Source organism: Fukomys damarensis, unplaced genomic scaffold, assembly GCF_012274545.1.
Source record: "Fukomys damarensis isolate Sample0158 unplaced genomic scaffold, DMR_v1.0_HiC HiC_scaffold_35, whole genome shotgun sequence".
NCBI lineage: Eukaryota > Metazoa > Chordata > Mammalia > Rodentia > Bathyergidae > Fukomys > Fukomys damarensis.
In genome coordinates, this window is record NW_022900947.1 from 9806700 (window position 1) to 9821411 (window position 14712).

General features: G+C 47.8%; 1 protein-coding gene across 3 annotated transcripts in view; it reads left to right on the plus strand.

Annotated features, from left to right (window-relative positions):
* The first annotated feature begins 3150 nt into the window (after window positions 1-3150).
* Window positions 3151-14712, plus strand: part of Cc2d2a (coiled-coil and C2 domain containing 2A) — a 111073-nt gene continuing 99511 nt past the window's right edge. Inside the window, exons 1-4 of one of the 3 annotated variants that reach the window (XM_010641862.3) lie at window positions 3151-3384; window positions 8546-8602; window positions 10830-10913; window positions 12645-12768. In XM_010641862.3, coding sequence (XP_010640164.1) covers window positions 8564-8602; window positions 10830-10913; window positions 12645-12768 — 247 coding nt within the window. In that variant the 5' untranslated portion in view covers window positions 3151-3384; window positions 8546-8563. Of the gene's footprint in view, window positions 3385-8145; window positions 8464-8545; window positions 8603-10829; window positions 10914-10935; window positions 11397-12644; window positions 12769-14712 lie in introns of those variants that run through there. The other 2 variants (XM_010641863.3, XM_010641864.3) reach the window with 2 other exon arrangements.

The window sequence follows — 14712 nt, forward strand, 5'->3', positions numbered from 1 at the left end:
GCCAACCTCTGTGGCAGGGACGGCAAACCTCAGGCACACGAGCCACAGCAGGTGCACAGAGGCCTCTCTATCCGCACTGCATCAAGTCTCTGCAGCAGCGGAACATCAGATAACAGATGTTTTTTCTAAACTAAAATCTCAGTACTCAGAGTAAATTGTACTTTGGGAATTTTGCAATAAAAAATTGGGTCTTGGGTTGCAGTTTGGGCACTGAAGCTCTAAAAGGTTCGCCGTCACTGTCCCATCAGATGGAGCAGGCATTAGATTCTCACAGGAGCACAAATTCTACTGTGAAGCACATGTAAGAACTGAGGTAGTGTGCTCCTTTATGAGAATCTAATCCAGAAATTATCCCATCACCACCCCCTGGTCCGTGGAAAAACTGACTTCCATAAAACCATCCCCTGGTATCAAAAAGATTAGGGACTGCTGACTTAGAGTGTTCCTAAAAGACAGGCAGCATAAATAAAGAAGTAAAGTACACGGTTCAAGTCAATAGTTAGGAATTCTCTAGAGAATGTTTCTCCCAATCACATACAAAGCACAGAATGAGATAAACAAGTCTTCTTATTGTCTCTCTGTGCCAAAATTAGATCAGCCCTCTCAATTTGAAAGCTTGATTCTTTCATCTCTGATAGCTTTTCTTGTGTTATTCCTTTGATAGATTCTCTACCTTTCCACTTTCTTGGTGCTCCCTTTCTGTGATAAGTATTGAACCTCTTAGCCTGAAACTCTTCGAAAAAAATTATTAATGCTTTCTATAAAGACAATCTGGCTTTCTCATTGGGAGATCCGGAAATGCTAGTATCTGGGATCCATTCCTTGTGTTTACACAGTTTCTCCAGAAAAAAAAATTCCCATTTTTTCCATTTCAACACTGATAAGAGCAGGCATAGCTGCAAAAGTTCCTGGGAACAGCTTTGAACTCCCCAACCATCTCAGCATTTCATAAACATTTAGCAGCCTTGAGACATGTTCAGCTTTGCATGCCTAGGAACTTGAAAGTACTGAGGATCAGGCTCAACTTCCCTAGAGAAGAAGCCATCAGCCTCCTCCGGGCAACAGCAGATGAGGCAGGAGAAGGGAGGGCGTCACTGATTGGGCTTTCGGGAATCAAGCAGGGCCTGAGATGCAGCCCAGACACAAGCCTCCAAATCTTCCTTCTTTTTCTCTGTCTCGATCTCTCCATTTTCCTTGGCGTCTGGTTGTATGAGCTGCAGTAACTAAGTGCCCCATCGTGAACATCTTTAAAAAACATAAATTTTTTGTCTCCCAATTCTGGAACCTTAGAAGTCCCAAACCAAGGTTCTGGCAAGTTTGGTTCCCTGTGAGTGAAAACTTGTCCGGGTGACCTCCCATCTCTGGTTTAAGTGTTTCTTGCTTGATATTGGTGGTGCTCATCTTGTGGCTTTGCTGTCTTCCTTCTATGGCCATCACTGTGTCCAGTTGTCCCCTGTTTCTCAGGACATGATCCTTTCAGATTAGGTTCTGCCCTAATAACCTCATTTTAACTCCACTACCTCTATAAAGACCCTGTCTTCAAATAAGGTCAGATCTTGAGGTACTAGAAGTAAAGACTTCAACATATCTTGGAGGGGGCATAAAATTCCACCCAGAACACTTTTGCTTCTGAGCCTCTGGATGGAGCAAATAGATTTGCTCATTTTCTCCTTCTCATACCTCTCTGCACCCCCATCTCTCACACACACATACACACTGAGATGTACACTACACACACAGAAAAATGCACACCACACAAAGATGCTGACATATATATGCGTACTGTGTTAAAAAAATGAACTCCGGGGCTGGGGATTCAGCTCAGTAGTTCTGCTGCCTACTTCACAAGTGCAAGGTTCTGAGTTCAATCACTGGTACCAAAAAAAAAAAAAAAAAAAAATGAACTCTGGATTTATTTTAATAAGGTGTAGTGTATTAGGGCTCACTCTAGGAAAAGATTTAATATACATTTTAACATTTACAAGTTTTACTAGGTAGACTTACAATGACCACCTGTGGAATCACAAGAATGCAAAATGGCCCTACTGAGCTCTGGAGACCCAAGGGATCCAGATGAATAGATGGCTCACTGCAGAGTCTGTGTGAGTCCCTCTCAGAAAGCCAAAGAGTCTGTGCTAAAGAGGCTGCGCAGGAAGCCTGAAGGAACTGGAGATGACCATCCAAATGTGATATCAAAGAGAGGAGCTCCTCTGAGGAAGAAAAGAGAAGACTTTCTGTGACCTTTTTATTCCATCAAGACTACAAGCCTATGGGTTGGTGCCATCTGCGATGAGAGTGGGTCTTCCCTCCTCAGTTTGGGACCTTGTGCTTTTGAGGCAAGTGGCAGAACCGCTGAGCTAAATTCCCCACCCCAGAAGTTTATGGGGGCCTCGGGGAAGGCCAAGTGTCCATCAGAAGGAGATCAGAAGTGGAAGGTAAAGGATGACCCAGGGCTGTTGTGGGTTTTGCCAGGAGGGAGTGGGCAAGCCGGGGTGGATATGTTGAGTAAATTTAGAACCACACGGTTTGCTCCATTCCTGTGACTTCTGGTCTATAAAGGGGTCCCTGGATGTTTGCGGCCAGGGTTTGGGGTGGTGGAGGATATGGCCAGTATTTCCCTCGTGTGAGCTTCATAAAAGAGATGGGTTTGGGGCTGGCTTGGCATCAGGACACAGAAAATAAGAAAATACAGTCAGTGCCCACACACACACACACACACAGACACACACAGACACAGTGCACATAGTGTACTGAGGGTGCGGCTTCCCACAGTCTGCTCGCCTCACTTACTTTTCCATCTGCTTTGCCTCTTCTCCCATTTCCTTTGCTTTTCTGAACCCTAACATGTACGTTCCCTTTCAGTAACCGTAGTGGGATTCGGAGAAGGAGCAGGGATTAAACTTGTGCACTCCGTCTTTCCATGTCTAGATGGAAAACACGGGCATTCACAAGGGCCCCGGGCAACCCCAGAAAGACTGCCGCTGCTCAATTAGACAGCTTCACTGTCTAGCAACTGTCTTTTAGGGTTCTAAATCGCGAAGCTGAATTCTCTTGGTCCTTCTGTAGGCTGTGCTCCGCGGCACGCCCAGCACACGTGGATCCATGACTAGAAGTAAACTGTCACTTTAAAAGAAAAAAAAAAAGCTTCAAGTGACCTCCCCAGAGGAACCGGTTGCTAAGCTGTTGTTTTTGTCCTGAGACTTGGCTGCTGAGGCTTCCTAGGGAGCAGCCCAGCCTGGACCTCCCCTCCACTCAGCCCTTCCCTTTGGAGTCTTAGAAGATTCAACAGCACAACCCACCTCGTCTCTGGCCTCTCCCCTTCCACCCCAGAAAACAAGCGGAATCTACGAAGTGCTCGAAGTGCTCGCTGTAAAGTTCCTTAAGGTCAAGTGTCTGTTCTTAAGGGGACCCAGTGGTTTCCTGTTTCCACCTACTGATGTGGAGTTCTGCCTCTCTCTGGGTCGGCAGATCGTGGAAGTGGAGAGGCTCGCTGTTCGCATTTTTATCCCCTGAAATGAAAATATAGAGCATTGCACACAGGGCGGCTTTGATTTGAGCTGTGTCTGCCTGGCAGGAAATGCAAATCCGGTTTGCCACCATTCCCCAGCGGAAATCCTCTGCTACCGATTCTCTGTGAAATATTTCCTGCCTGTTGGATCTCTGAGCCTTTTAGTTCGAACTGGTTCAAGGGCAGAACTAGGACTTACTGCAAATTTCACTTTTCTTGGCATTGGAGAGAGAAAGGGCTCCTGAGCCCAGGACTGAGGGTGGGTTCTTCCCAAAGACCTCGGTTCAGACAGATTGTTCCCCTTCTTTGGAAGGAGGTGCTGTGAAAAACAAACTCAAGTGGGAAATAAATGTCCATGATTGCATTTTTATATAAACCTTTCTGCGGATAAATTCAGTGCCAGAATGAAACATCTAGAGCTCATTTATGGAGCATCAACGATGCATCCGACTGTGTGCTTCTACTTAGAGTAGGCAAAAATGAATTAGAGCAGGTCAGAAATGGGTTTGCTGGGACTACAGACCCATAATCTAATCACAACAGCACCGTGAGCTATGTGCCACAAGAGATTTATAAAAAGGTCTCCGCCCTCGGAGGACAGCAGGGCCCCTTCCAGAAAGGGGCGCCCAACAGTTAACTCTGTCCTGTAAATGCATTGGCTCCATGCCACACAGCACAGTGCAACTCTGGCTTTATATCCAGGGCCATGTAAATTATGTACATCTGATCCAAGAGCTCTCCAGAGCTCTCTGTGGCTGGCCTCCTACTAAGGAAAGCTGGCTGGAAAACTCATAGAATTAGGCAATATGCGTGGAGAGAACATGTTAGTACCTGCTAAGGTTTCTGCGACTCACAGAAACGTGCCCTCAGAGTGGAGCGGGGACATGCAAAGGGGTAGAAGGTGGGGGGTTTCAGAAGCACTCACAGAGGAAGTAGAAAAGCAAGTGCTCTGGGTGGGGCTGGAGGAGGCGGGTGGGGATGGGGTGGTGTTGAAGATGAGAACTAAAGAGAGGAGAGGGGGCTTGAATGTCCCACCAGGCTTTCTTATGACTCCTCTTTGTCCCCCTAATTATTTTCCCTCCTCAGCCCTTTCTTTCACATTCTGTCTACCATCACCGTGTGTGTGTGTGTGTGTGTGTGTGTGTCTGTCTGTCTGTCCGTCTGTCACTGGGATTGACTGCAGGACCCTCCTGCTGAGCTACATCCCCACCCCTTTTTATCGCTTCGTTTGAGTCTTGCTAAATTCCCCAGGCTCGGGGTTAAACTGGAGATCCTTCCGCCTCAGTCTCTCAGAGTGCTGAGACTGCACGCAGACACCACCGCACCAGGCTTGCTCTTGGTACTGAGCCCTGCCAATACAGAGAACCTGGTCCATGCGAGGCATTTTACTATGCATTTTGTGTCATGGAGCCTCTGTAAATGAATCACCCTTCAAAGTAGGCAGAGGGATCATGATTTCACGGAGAAATGTTCCCAGAGAAGTGGAGGCGTTGCTCCAGGATCACTCGTCAGATAAGTAAAGCTGGAATTTGAACCTAGGTCTATACAATTTTTTACCAAGTCCTCATTATTTCTAGAAATACATGGTTTCACTGTAATTCTGTGCCATGAACGACACTGCATACAATGCCACCCCTTTCCTCTGCCTCCATTCCTTTCCGCTACACACCGTGGGTTTCCTCAGTGTACAGCCAGACGGCTGTGATTCAGGAGGAACCTCTTGTTCAGAGGAAGGTATCACTACTTTCCCTGAAATTAGATTTCTACACTGAGTAAAATAAATCACTGACCTCACACAGCCTAAGACCTTTCCTACTTGTACGATGCTTCCCAGATTCCAGTTGTAAACACTTCCAGAACAGTCTAGGGAAGAAGTGTTGCTGATAACCCTGCAAGAACAGGAATAAACAGTGAAGGTGCTGAGGGACTGTGGGGGGCTTTAGAATCACAGTCGAGGTCAGAATCTGAATGTGCGTGTTAATAACTATAACCTTGGGCAAATCATATGACCTGTCAGAGTCTCCATTTCCTTGTAAATAAATCGGTGCACACACTGCTGAGCTAGAAGTGACAATGTGAGGGATAAAGAGAATGTATATCGAAAGGTAGCACAGAATAGGCTTGCAGTAAATCACAGCTCTTATTTTGGGGTTGCCAATAGGAATAGATTAACAAGTGCCCAATGAAGATGATGGTGACAGGGGGCATATTAAAGTGAAGTAGGACTGATTTATCTTTTCTTAGCTACAGTGTTCATAAAAAAATGAATTCTGGTGTCATCTGATTTCCTTAGAAATTCATTCAAAGGAGATGATCAGAAAAAGAATGAGGAGGAAAAAACCAAGTCTGTTACCTTTGTCATTTCCTACTTCTATTTCGTCCTTGTATGTAAGACTTTTTAGTTTATAGAGAAACATTTTTACTTACTAAAATATTTCAGTTCTTTTCTTCTAGTCTGTATTGCCCAGAGTTGTTTATTGGAGAACTTTCAGGTCTTTGAGACTTTCATCCTTAACTCTCCCTGGCTCCCTGTGGCGGCCCAGCCGTCACAACACGAAAGTACCTGAGTTGGGGAGTGAGGATTGAGAAAGGACAGCACACTCAATAGTGTGGAGACAAGAGGTCCGATTTATTTCACAGAAACAGCTCCTTTTAAAGGCAGGCCAACAGGAAGCACCAAGCAACTATTAGGAAGGAGATCAGGTCTTTGGCTATCTGAGTTCCTCCTATCACAAGGACAAATTTAACAAAGTCCTTGAGCCGGGTGTTGTGGTGCACGCCTGTAATCCCATAAAACCAGGCTGGATTACACAGTGAGTTCCAGGTCAATCTCATCTGCTAGCTGAGACCCTTGTTTTAGAAAAGCCAGATAGAGTCATAGATTGTGTCAATGCCTCAATGGTAGAAGAAGTTACTTTTCCAATGTCAAATGCCAGCGGGCTCCCACAGCTCTCTCTCTCCTCTCCTCTCTCCTCTCCTCTCCCCTCCCCTCCTCTTCTGTTCTCTTTATTTCCAGGTTAGCTTTCACCTTTTTGCTTCTTCTACCTGCTGTACCTTTCGAGGTCTGTTGTGGGTCACAATGGGCTTTCTGATGCTTTCTTTCCCTTTAGCATGCTAATTTCCCAGGAGGGTCAAGGAAACGTGGAACACCTCAGATGAGCTGTTTAAAAAGTGACATTCGTCCTTCCGTGTGGCCCTGATGCATACTATGTGCTATGATTCAAGTGTGTCCCCCCAAAAGCAGATGTTGGAACTGTGTGGGGAGGAGAAGCCTAAGGAAGGGCTCTTCCCCCATGATTGGAATAATGTTGTCACTGTGGCAGTGGGCTCCCTACAAAAGGGCAAGTTTAGTCTTCCAGCTAAAATCTGGATCCCATATCAGGAAGGGCTTAGGCAGCACCAACCCTGCGCCTGGTATTTCTCCATACATCAGATCATTTCATTTTCACATCAACCTAGAGAGGATAAAAAGCTTTAGCAGGTTCCCAGAACACAGCCATGAGGACACTGCCAAGGAGTAGTAACTTGATTATTCATTGACAAGTATATGTTAAGTGTCTATTGCGTGCCATAGTCTGTGGCTCAGTGGTAAACAGTGAACAAAGTTCTGTTCCTGCTCTCTTATAGCTATAGTCTAATGGTGATGGGCGGACACCAACAAATAAGTGCATATGTTGATTGGCAGTAAGCACCATGGGAAAAGAGATCGCTGCAAGGTAATAAGATGGTGGAGAGGAGAAGTTATCATTACCTTGTGATGGTCGGGGAAGACCTCTCTGAGAAAATAAGATTTCCTGCAGTCACCTGCATGGGAGAAGGTGATTCTTGGTTGTTAATAGTGAAGGTCCTCCTATAGAAGAGATTGTGTCCTAAGTACAGTTTGAAGCCAAATCTTGCAGGATTTCAAAGGATTATGTGTTGTGTTTTTCAGGGTCCTCCAAAGAGGTGAAGCCATATGATACATAGATATAGATTTGTTAGGAAATCAACTTGAGCTGAGTAGTCCCACAGCAGGCCACCTGGGTTGCTGACACTGTGACCTAATTCAAGACTAAAGGCCTCAGCATGAGGGAAACTGATGGTGAAACTGGGGTTAAGGCCAAAGATAAAAGATTCAAAGAGGATGCTGTTGTAAGGCTTGACGTTCAAAAGCCAGAGAGTCTGGACTTCAAGAAAGGTTCATGTCTTAGTCAGTTTTCTCAGTTTGCTACCACAAAATATCCAACACCCGCAAGTTAATGGCGGAAAGGTTTATTTTGGCTCACAGTTTGTAGAGGTTTCAGTCCATAGATAGCTGGCTCCAAGGCAAGGCTGTGTGGCCGCGGAGAATGGAAGAGGAAAAATAGTCCATGGCGTGGCAGACCGGTAGCAGTGAGTACAAGCCTTCCTTCCTTCATGTCCTCTTATATTCCATCCGGACTACCAGTCTATGGGTTGGTGACACCCATTCCCTAGGGTGGGCCTTCCCATCGCCCACACTCAGAGCTATGCTGAACTAATCAGCAAATGACTCCATGTAGCACATCTTGATCCAGTGTCCCACACCCATGATCCAGCTAGTTCCCAAAAGCCCCGCCTATGAGTACATGAGGCTTTGAGGGTACAGCTACATAGACGCCACAACGATCATGTCCTAACTCAGAAGCAATGAGAAACCAGCGGGTGGCAGGACTCAGGAGGCGGTGGGTGAGGTGAGAGGGATTTGGGTTTCTCTGTGGTCTCATCTCTATGCCGAGTGAAGCCAGGGTCAAGAGTGAGGCGGGGACAAAGGAGGGGAGGAGTTAAGGGGAGGGGAAGAGCTACGGAGCCGTCCTTGGGGAGTGGACTCCACAGATGGCACAGCAAAGCCACTGGCTCGCTTCCTTTTCCTCCAGTGCTTGCTTCCACCCAGTCAGCAGGCACTGGGTTCCTGTGAACACAGCCTTCTCAGCTCAGACACTTGGACGACTGTGAAGGTCAGCTTCCTCCTTGTTAATGGAAGGAGAACGATACTTCGTCACTTTCAAAATGCCTGACTTCTTCATTGCTCTTTCTTAGGGTTCTGTCAGAAGCAAAATGAACACCAGGGAAGAGAAAGTACAAATAATTACAGAGGTAAGTGTTTGTTTCGAAGCCCCCTCGGGATGTATTTCTTCCTGAGAAAGTCAAGGCCAACGACAAACCTGAATCGCATATGCTTTTTAAAAGCCTGTTGGATTAAATTGAACAGCGCTTAGTTGAACCAAGGACACTTTCTGAGTCAGGCTCAGAACCAGCAGAGGTTCAGGGAGCTCCACTCCGCCTGTGGCCAGGCAGCCGCTAAAGATGGGAAATGGAACTGAGGAATGGCAACAGCTTGCTTGGCTGCAGCCTGTGATTGAAGGAGCCCCTGTGATTCTGAGTCTTGCTTGTTTGCTACAATGTATGCTCCTGAGTTAGGCTTTCAGTTACTTCAGAACTAAGTTAGGTTGCATGGAGGCACCCTCCTGCCAACTTCAGTTTCTGTGCCTTCAGGCACATGGCAGAGAAGGCGAGGTGGGTGGTCAGGGGTGGTGCAGCCCCACAGGGGCCTCATCTGTCTTTTCCACCAATGCTCGGGAACTGAATTGCACCACTCAGCGGCTCTGACTCACCACCTGCTCCTGGGCCCGCCTCTGTCTGCACCGCGATGCTTTCTTACAAAGTTCAGGATGGTCACAATTGCAGACTACATTGATTACACTTGCTAATAAAACCATCTGTCCCCTACCCTGGCGATTTCTGACTAGTGAAGCACAAACTCACTAAAGCCCCACGCAGACCACAAGAGGGAAACCAGCTCGGATTTGGCAGAGAGAGTGTTTGCTCCTCTCAATCCTTGCTTCTCCCTGGGCTTAAGGGCTCACTGGTTTAAGACCAGAGAGAGAAACCACACTGTTTCCAATGTAAGGCTTCCAAAACCCTCAGGAACACATGATGAAAACCATGCAGCTCCACTCTAAGCATGATACCCAGTACCTGCAAGCCACACAGATCTATATCTGCCTGCTGATGCATGAAGCAAATATTTTCTGTGTCTCTAGTCCCTGGGGATTCCATGGTGCCCAAAATCCAGTGCCACATGGAGCTCCTAGTCCATCTTATTGCAAGTTTTACTAGACAGTTTTCCAGTGATCAAAGATGAAATGTTATTGGAAAGGAAAATATGGCCTAGATTTCTCACACATCCATCATAAGCCAACAAAACCAGAGTTGTATGAAGAACCATCCGTGCACAACTCCATATTACCATCATCTTGTAATTAAATTGGTAAATCCCTGAGCTAAGGATGCTCTATCTGGTGGTCTCTGAGGGAGGAGAGAGTTCCCAAAGACCAGGAAAATGCCACACCAAACCTACGCTCCAGTGGACTTCAGCTCTCTCTTCCGTAACTGAAACCTCTGGCCTGCCTAAACCCAGAGGCCTAGGGGACAGAGCTGTAGTTGGGGCCTGGCGCTGAAACCTGCATGTGACTTCTTTGAAACCTTAATATCATTAAGATCTGGGCTTTGTGCTCTGGGATAAAAGCAAAATATTTAGAAAAAGCAACAATTTTAGAAAAAGAGGTCTAATGAATTTGGTTTGCCAGGAAGAAGGTCTATGTTTATCTTGTAACTTCTCATACACTCCAGAGGTGTTCATGCCCCCATCTGGAAAACTAGAGGACAAAAAAAAAACCTTTAGAGGTTGAATACTGTTGAGATCTCACCTCTAATGTTTAGTGTCCAAAATGCTAAAAAGTATAACGTGCAAAGAAAGTGACCTTTGCGACTTTCCCATTTGAAAAAGATTTGCCAAACTTTCCTCTGTGGTAAAATTCTCTTGGTGACTCAGCCTGTGCTGCAGTTTCATTTTCCTCACCTGCTGGTGAGGCTCGGAAGAAGGACGCCTGTGGCATCCCCAGTGTGATTCTGACGTCTGTCCTGGGCTATGGCTCTCCGTCTGTCCTGGTAGTTCCCTTGGTAGCTGCCTTTCTTTGACTGTGTGTGGGGAATGTGTTCCACCTTTCCCTGAATCCCCAGAGCTGGAACACAGTAAGTGCTCAGAAGCCTTGTAAGCATAAATGCAGACTGCAACGATGTTGCTCCCATCTCATGTCTACAGCGGTTTCACTTGGGTTCGGGCTTTCGAGGCCTTCTCATTTTGAGAAGAGCCTGTATGACGGCCACTTAGATGGTGCTGTTCCTTCCTTGACTCACATTTGATGTCAGCGGATGCAAGCCCCGAGGTCAGCATGGTGTTTTTAATTCTAGCACTGGAAAAGTCATACCCCACTTCCGCTCTTCGGATTATCTCCCCTGTTCCCTTTGCCTTTTAACAAAGGAGTTCCTTGAAAATGACGAGGAGGCAGACGAGGGAAGGTGGAAGAAGAGCTCAAAGGTTCAAAGACAGCGAAGAAAGAAACAGGTAGGGAGTGAAGGGAAGCTGTGCCTGTGGACGGTGTCAGTGACCTGCAGCCCGCCTGCACCCTGGAGGACACCGACTCAGGAGCAGGGAGCATCCTTCCTGTGGGCACCAACTTCCGGCTGCGCTGGGGACCGCGTGGATACAGTGGGACCCTGTGTGCAGGCTGGTGGACGATCCTCGTGGCAGGGCTGTGGTTTGTACTTGGAGCGTTTGTCTCTAAGTCTCTTCCCAGCTCCAGTGTTTGTCTTGAAGTTTGCAAAGAATGGACGAAGCGTGTTTTAGTGTTGTCGCTCAGGCCATAACTAAGAACTGGCGGTAGGTGGCAGTGCAGGGTTACAGATCCCAGGGAACCCCCTCTTCACTCCAGGCCCGAATTCCAGGGCAGCCAGAGCCAGCCGCCAACCCCTGGCCCGGTGCTGCTCCGTCCCTCCCCCATCTCTGCAGGAGTTCCTCTCAGGCCGGGACCAGATAGACCTTTTCAAGGTAATTCTGTGCCCCTGCTAAGGAGCTGCTGTGTCTGAGAAGGGAGGCAAGGAAGAGGTGAACGTGGATGGAGGGGTGGCCAGGCCTGATCGGACGCCAGCGCTGGAACGAGGGCGGGAAGGGGAGCGCCATCTTGGGCCAGCAGGGACTTGGGGATGGGCTGCAGGAGCCGAGTGAGGAGGAGGAGAACAGGGAAGGGCGCCCGGGAGCCCAGCGCAAACGAAGCCTTCTTCCAATCCTCCAGGCTCAGCACCCTCCGCTGGGCAGGACCTGCTTGCTGTCCTGCAGGCCGGCGGGCCCAGGCTGTGCAGAGCCGAGCTCAGGAGGCGGGTGCTGCCTGGCCGTCAGAGGAGAGCCAATCTCTGGTCTCTGCGGTGCTGACCTGCGCCCAGAGCTTTAACCCTTTCCTGGGGTCGCCCCACTGCTGTGCACACTTGGTCGGGGGACAATAGGGGGGCAGATGAAAAGATCTGCACTCTTAGCTCTAAAAACAGCGGCGTAGTGAGCTAACCCCACACTGCACAGGGATGGGCACGGGAATTGAATATTCCGACCTGCCGGGAGGTACAGGACTGTCCCGTAACCCGTGCTTCAGCCGCCATCCCTGGGGATGGCTTTGCTGAAATGCCCAGGCCCACCTGTCATCGCCTGCAGTCAGAATGGCTCTGCCCTGCACAGTGTTCCCCGGAGGAAACCTGCTTCTTTTTTACAGATGGAAAGGCGATGCCGGAAGTTAAGAAACTTCCCTAAGCCCACAGCCAGAGTTTGGCAGTGACTTGCTGGTCTCACCCAGAAGGCATCACTCCTCTCTCCTGCTTGTCCTCCTCTCACAGTGTGAGGAAGACACACGAGGCCACTCGTAAGGCCAGCAAAATGTAGGCTCGGTGTCTGCCCGGATGACAAATTCCCTGGATGGATGAGACATTTTAACAGCTGTTTCCGGTCTGTCTGGAGTTAGGAATGAATTCTTTGATTGTGACTTTTTTTTTCTTGCAGAGCTCTATACAGTGTACCTACAGAAAGTGAAAATGGCCATCTTATCTTGGAATCCCTCTGTGCTTTTATTTTTAAAACCCGTAGAAAAACTCAGGCCTGGCACCACTTCCTGGGGTGGGGTCGGGTGTGGCTGTCCACAGTGACTTGGGTGACAAGGACCACGGTTGCCCAGGTCTCCAATTTTGTTTCCAGGGAGGAACTAAGCCCCCTTAAGCCCTGGGTACCTCTGAACCCTTGATCTTCTGTTCACAGCTGCCAACAGCTGCCCCTGAGGAGATGGTGTCGGAAAAAGCCCCCGGCGGCTCGCAGCAGAAGCCGGGGCAGGAAGAGCCCGAGACTCAGCTCCTCAGTGTACCTTCCCGGCGGGGCCCTCGGAGTAAGTGTCGCTCAGTTCTGGCCACTTAAGCTAAGTGTCTACTGTTAGCTCAGCACAGGGCTATCTGAGAACTTCGGGGTGAGGGGGTTGTTGGTTTTTGTGTTTGTTTCAGCCATGGGGATTGAACCCAAGACCTTCACGCTGAGCTACATCCCCAGGCCTTTTATATATATATGTATGGTCTTGCTAAATCACTAAGTTGCCCTGGCTGGGCTTGAACTTGTGATCCTCCTGCCACAGCCTCCTAGAGTGCTGGCACAACAGGTGTGAACCACTGTGCCCATTTTAGGAATGTTATTTTTCATGCGCGGCCACTGCTCCATCCTACTTTCTCAAAACTCTGTCAATGTAAAGGATAGCATTTGCCTGAGACTTGGAAGGTATTTCTATAAATGGGTGTTAGGAAGATTTATTGAAACAAATGGTGTGGATAATCAAATATGTAGAAATCCAAAGGAGGATGCCACAGGTCAGGGGGAGGCATATATCAAGGGACTGGGGCTTGAATCTGGCCTTGGAAGAAATGAGGGAGGTTACCTAGGTGACCTTGTTGCTTGGGATACCTATACTCACTCCTTGTACACTCCCTCTCCCTTCCAAGAACTCTGGCCTCTACTCACTGTCCAGTGAACACCATGGGTTATTTATCTGTCATGAAGAAAACCATCACCCTTAACTCACTGCTTCTCAGTGAAAGTGGATTGGGTGAGGTCAAGTGTGTTACACTTTCCAACCCCTGACTAACACAGTGTTACACTGTGTCGCTGTGCAGAGTAGGGGAACTAAAGGAGCTGTTGCAAATGAGAGGCTTTGGGAAGCCAGCTGATCTGAAGCCCAACCCTGGGAAAAACCTTTGCAATCTGAAAGCCATGATACACAGAGAACTGTTAGGATGCAGTAAGAACAGAACCAGAATGCAGCTGTTTCTTTTTCTAAATACTCAAAAGTATTCCCTCCTGAAGCTTACAATTTATCTTGGTCAGCTGAGGCTGCCATAACAAAATATCGCCCATGAAGTGGTCTCAATAATGGAAAGGTATTGTTTTCCTAGCCCGGATAGCTCCTCTTAGGTGACTCTTTGCTAATGAGTAATTTATAAGCACTGTTTACCTGCATTTTCCAAGGTGAAACTTCAAATCCAGCCTAAACAACAAAGTTGACATTCATGGGTTAAACTAAAAAAGCTATGGAACTGATTAATCTGAGGCTTTTATGAGGGTGGAGGGATCAATATGCTGGTAGGCAGATAAATGGAAGAGCCTCAAACTCTGAGAACTTAAGACTGCGTCTGGAGCTGGTCAGCAGTCTGGAAGGTGCAGGGCTAAAGTCTTTACCTGTATTGTTGTTCAAGTATCAGAAGAGTCTGATCATCAGAGATTGCCTCATAGATTAGAAGACTAGGTCTGGGCCTGGAGATTTGACTCAGTGGTTCTGCCACCTGCCTTGCAAATGCAAGGGCCCGAGTTCGATCCCCAGTACCAAAAAATAAATAATAAGTAAATAAATAAAAGAAGACTAGGTCTGATATGCACAATAGGTACAAGAGATGGAGCAAAACTTCACACTCTCACCTGTTCACCTGCAGAACTCGCGTCCTCTTACCACATTATAACGCTGCTCTGTACCTGTCAGCCCGGCGCTCTTGCTCTTTGTGGTTGCCCATGAAAGACACAGTGGCAGTGCTGTAACCCAGCAGCAGGGACCTGTGGAAGACCTTCCACACGACACGTAGGACCAGTTTAGAGTGTTCACAGCATCGCTGATCCAGTCATCCCTCACTTTTCGCCCCCGACAAAAAATAATAACACTTAAGGGGATAGTTCTCCTGACCTCCCCACCCTACGTTAATCCTTTCTCTATTGGATTTCTGTGTATAGTTTTTTGTCTAACTACTCAACTTTCCTCTTCTTCTTCTTCTCCTCCTCCTCCTCCTCCTCCTCCTTC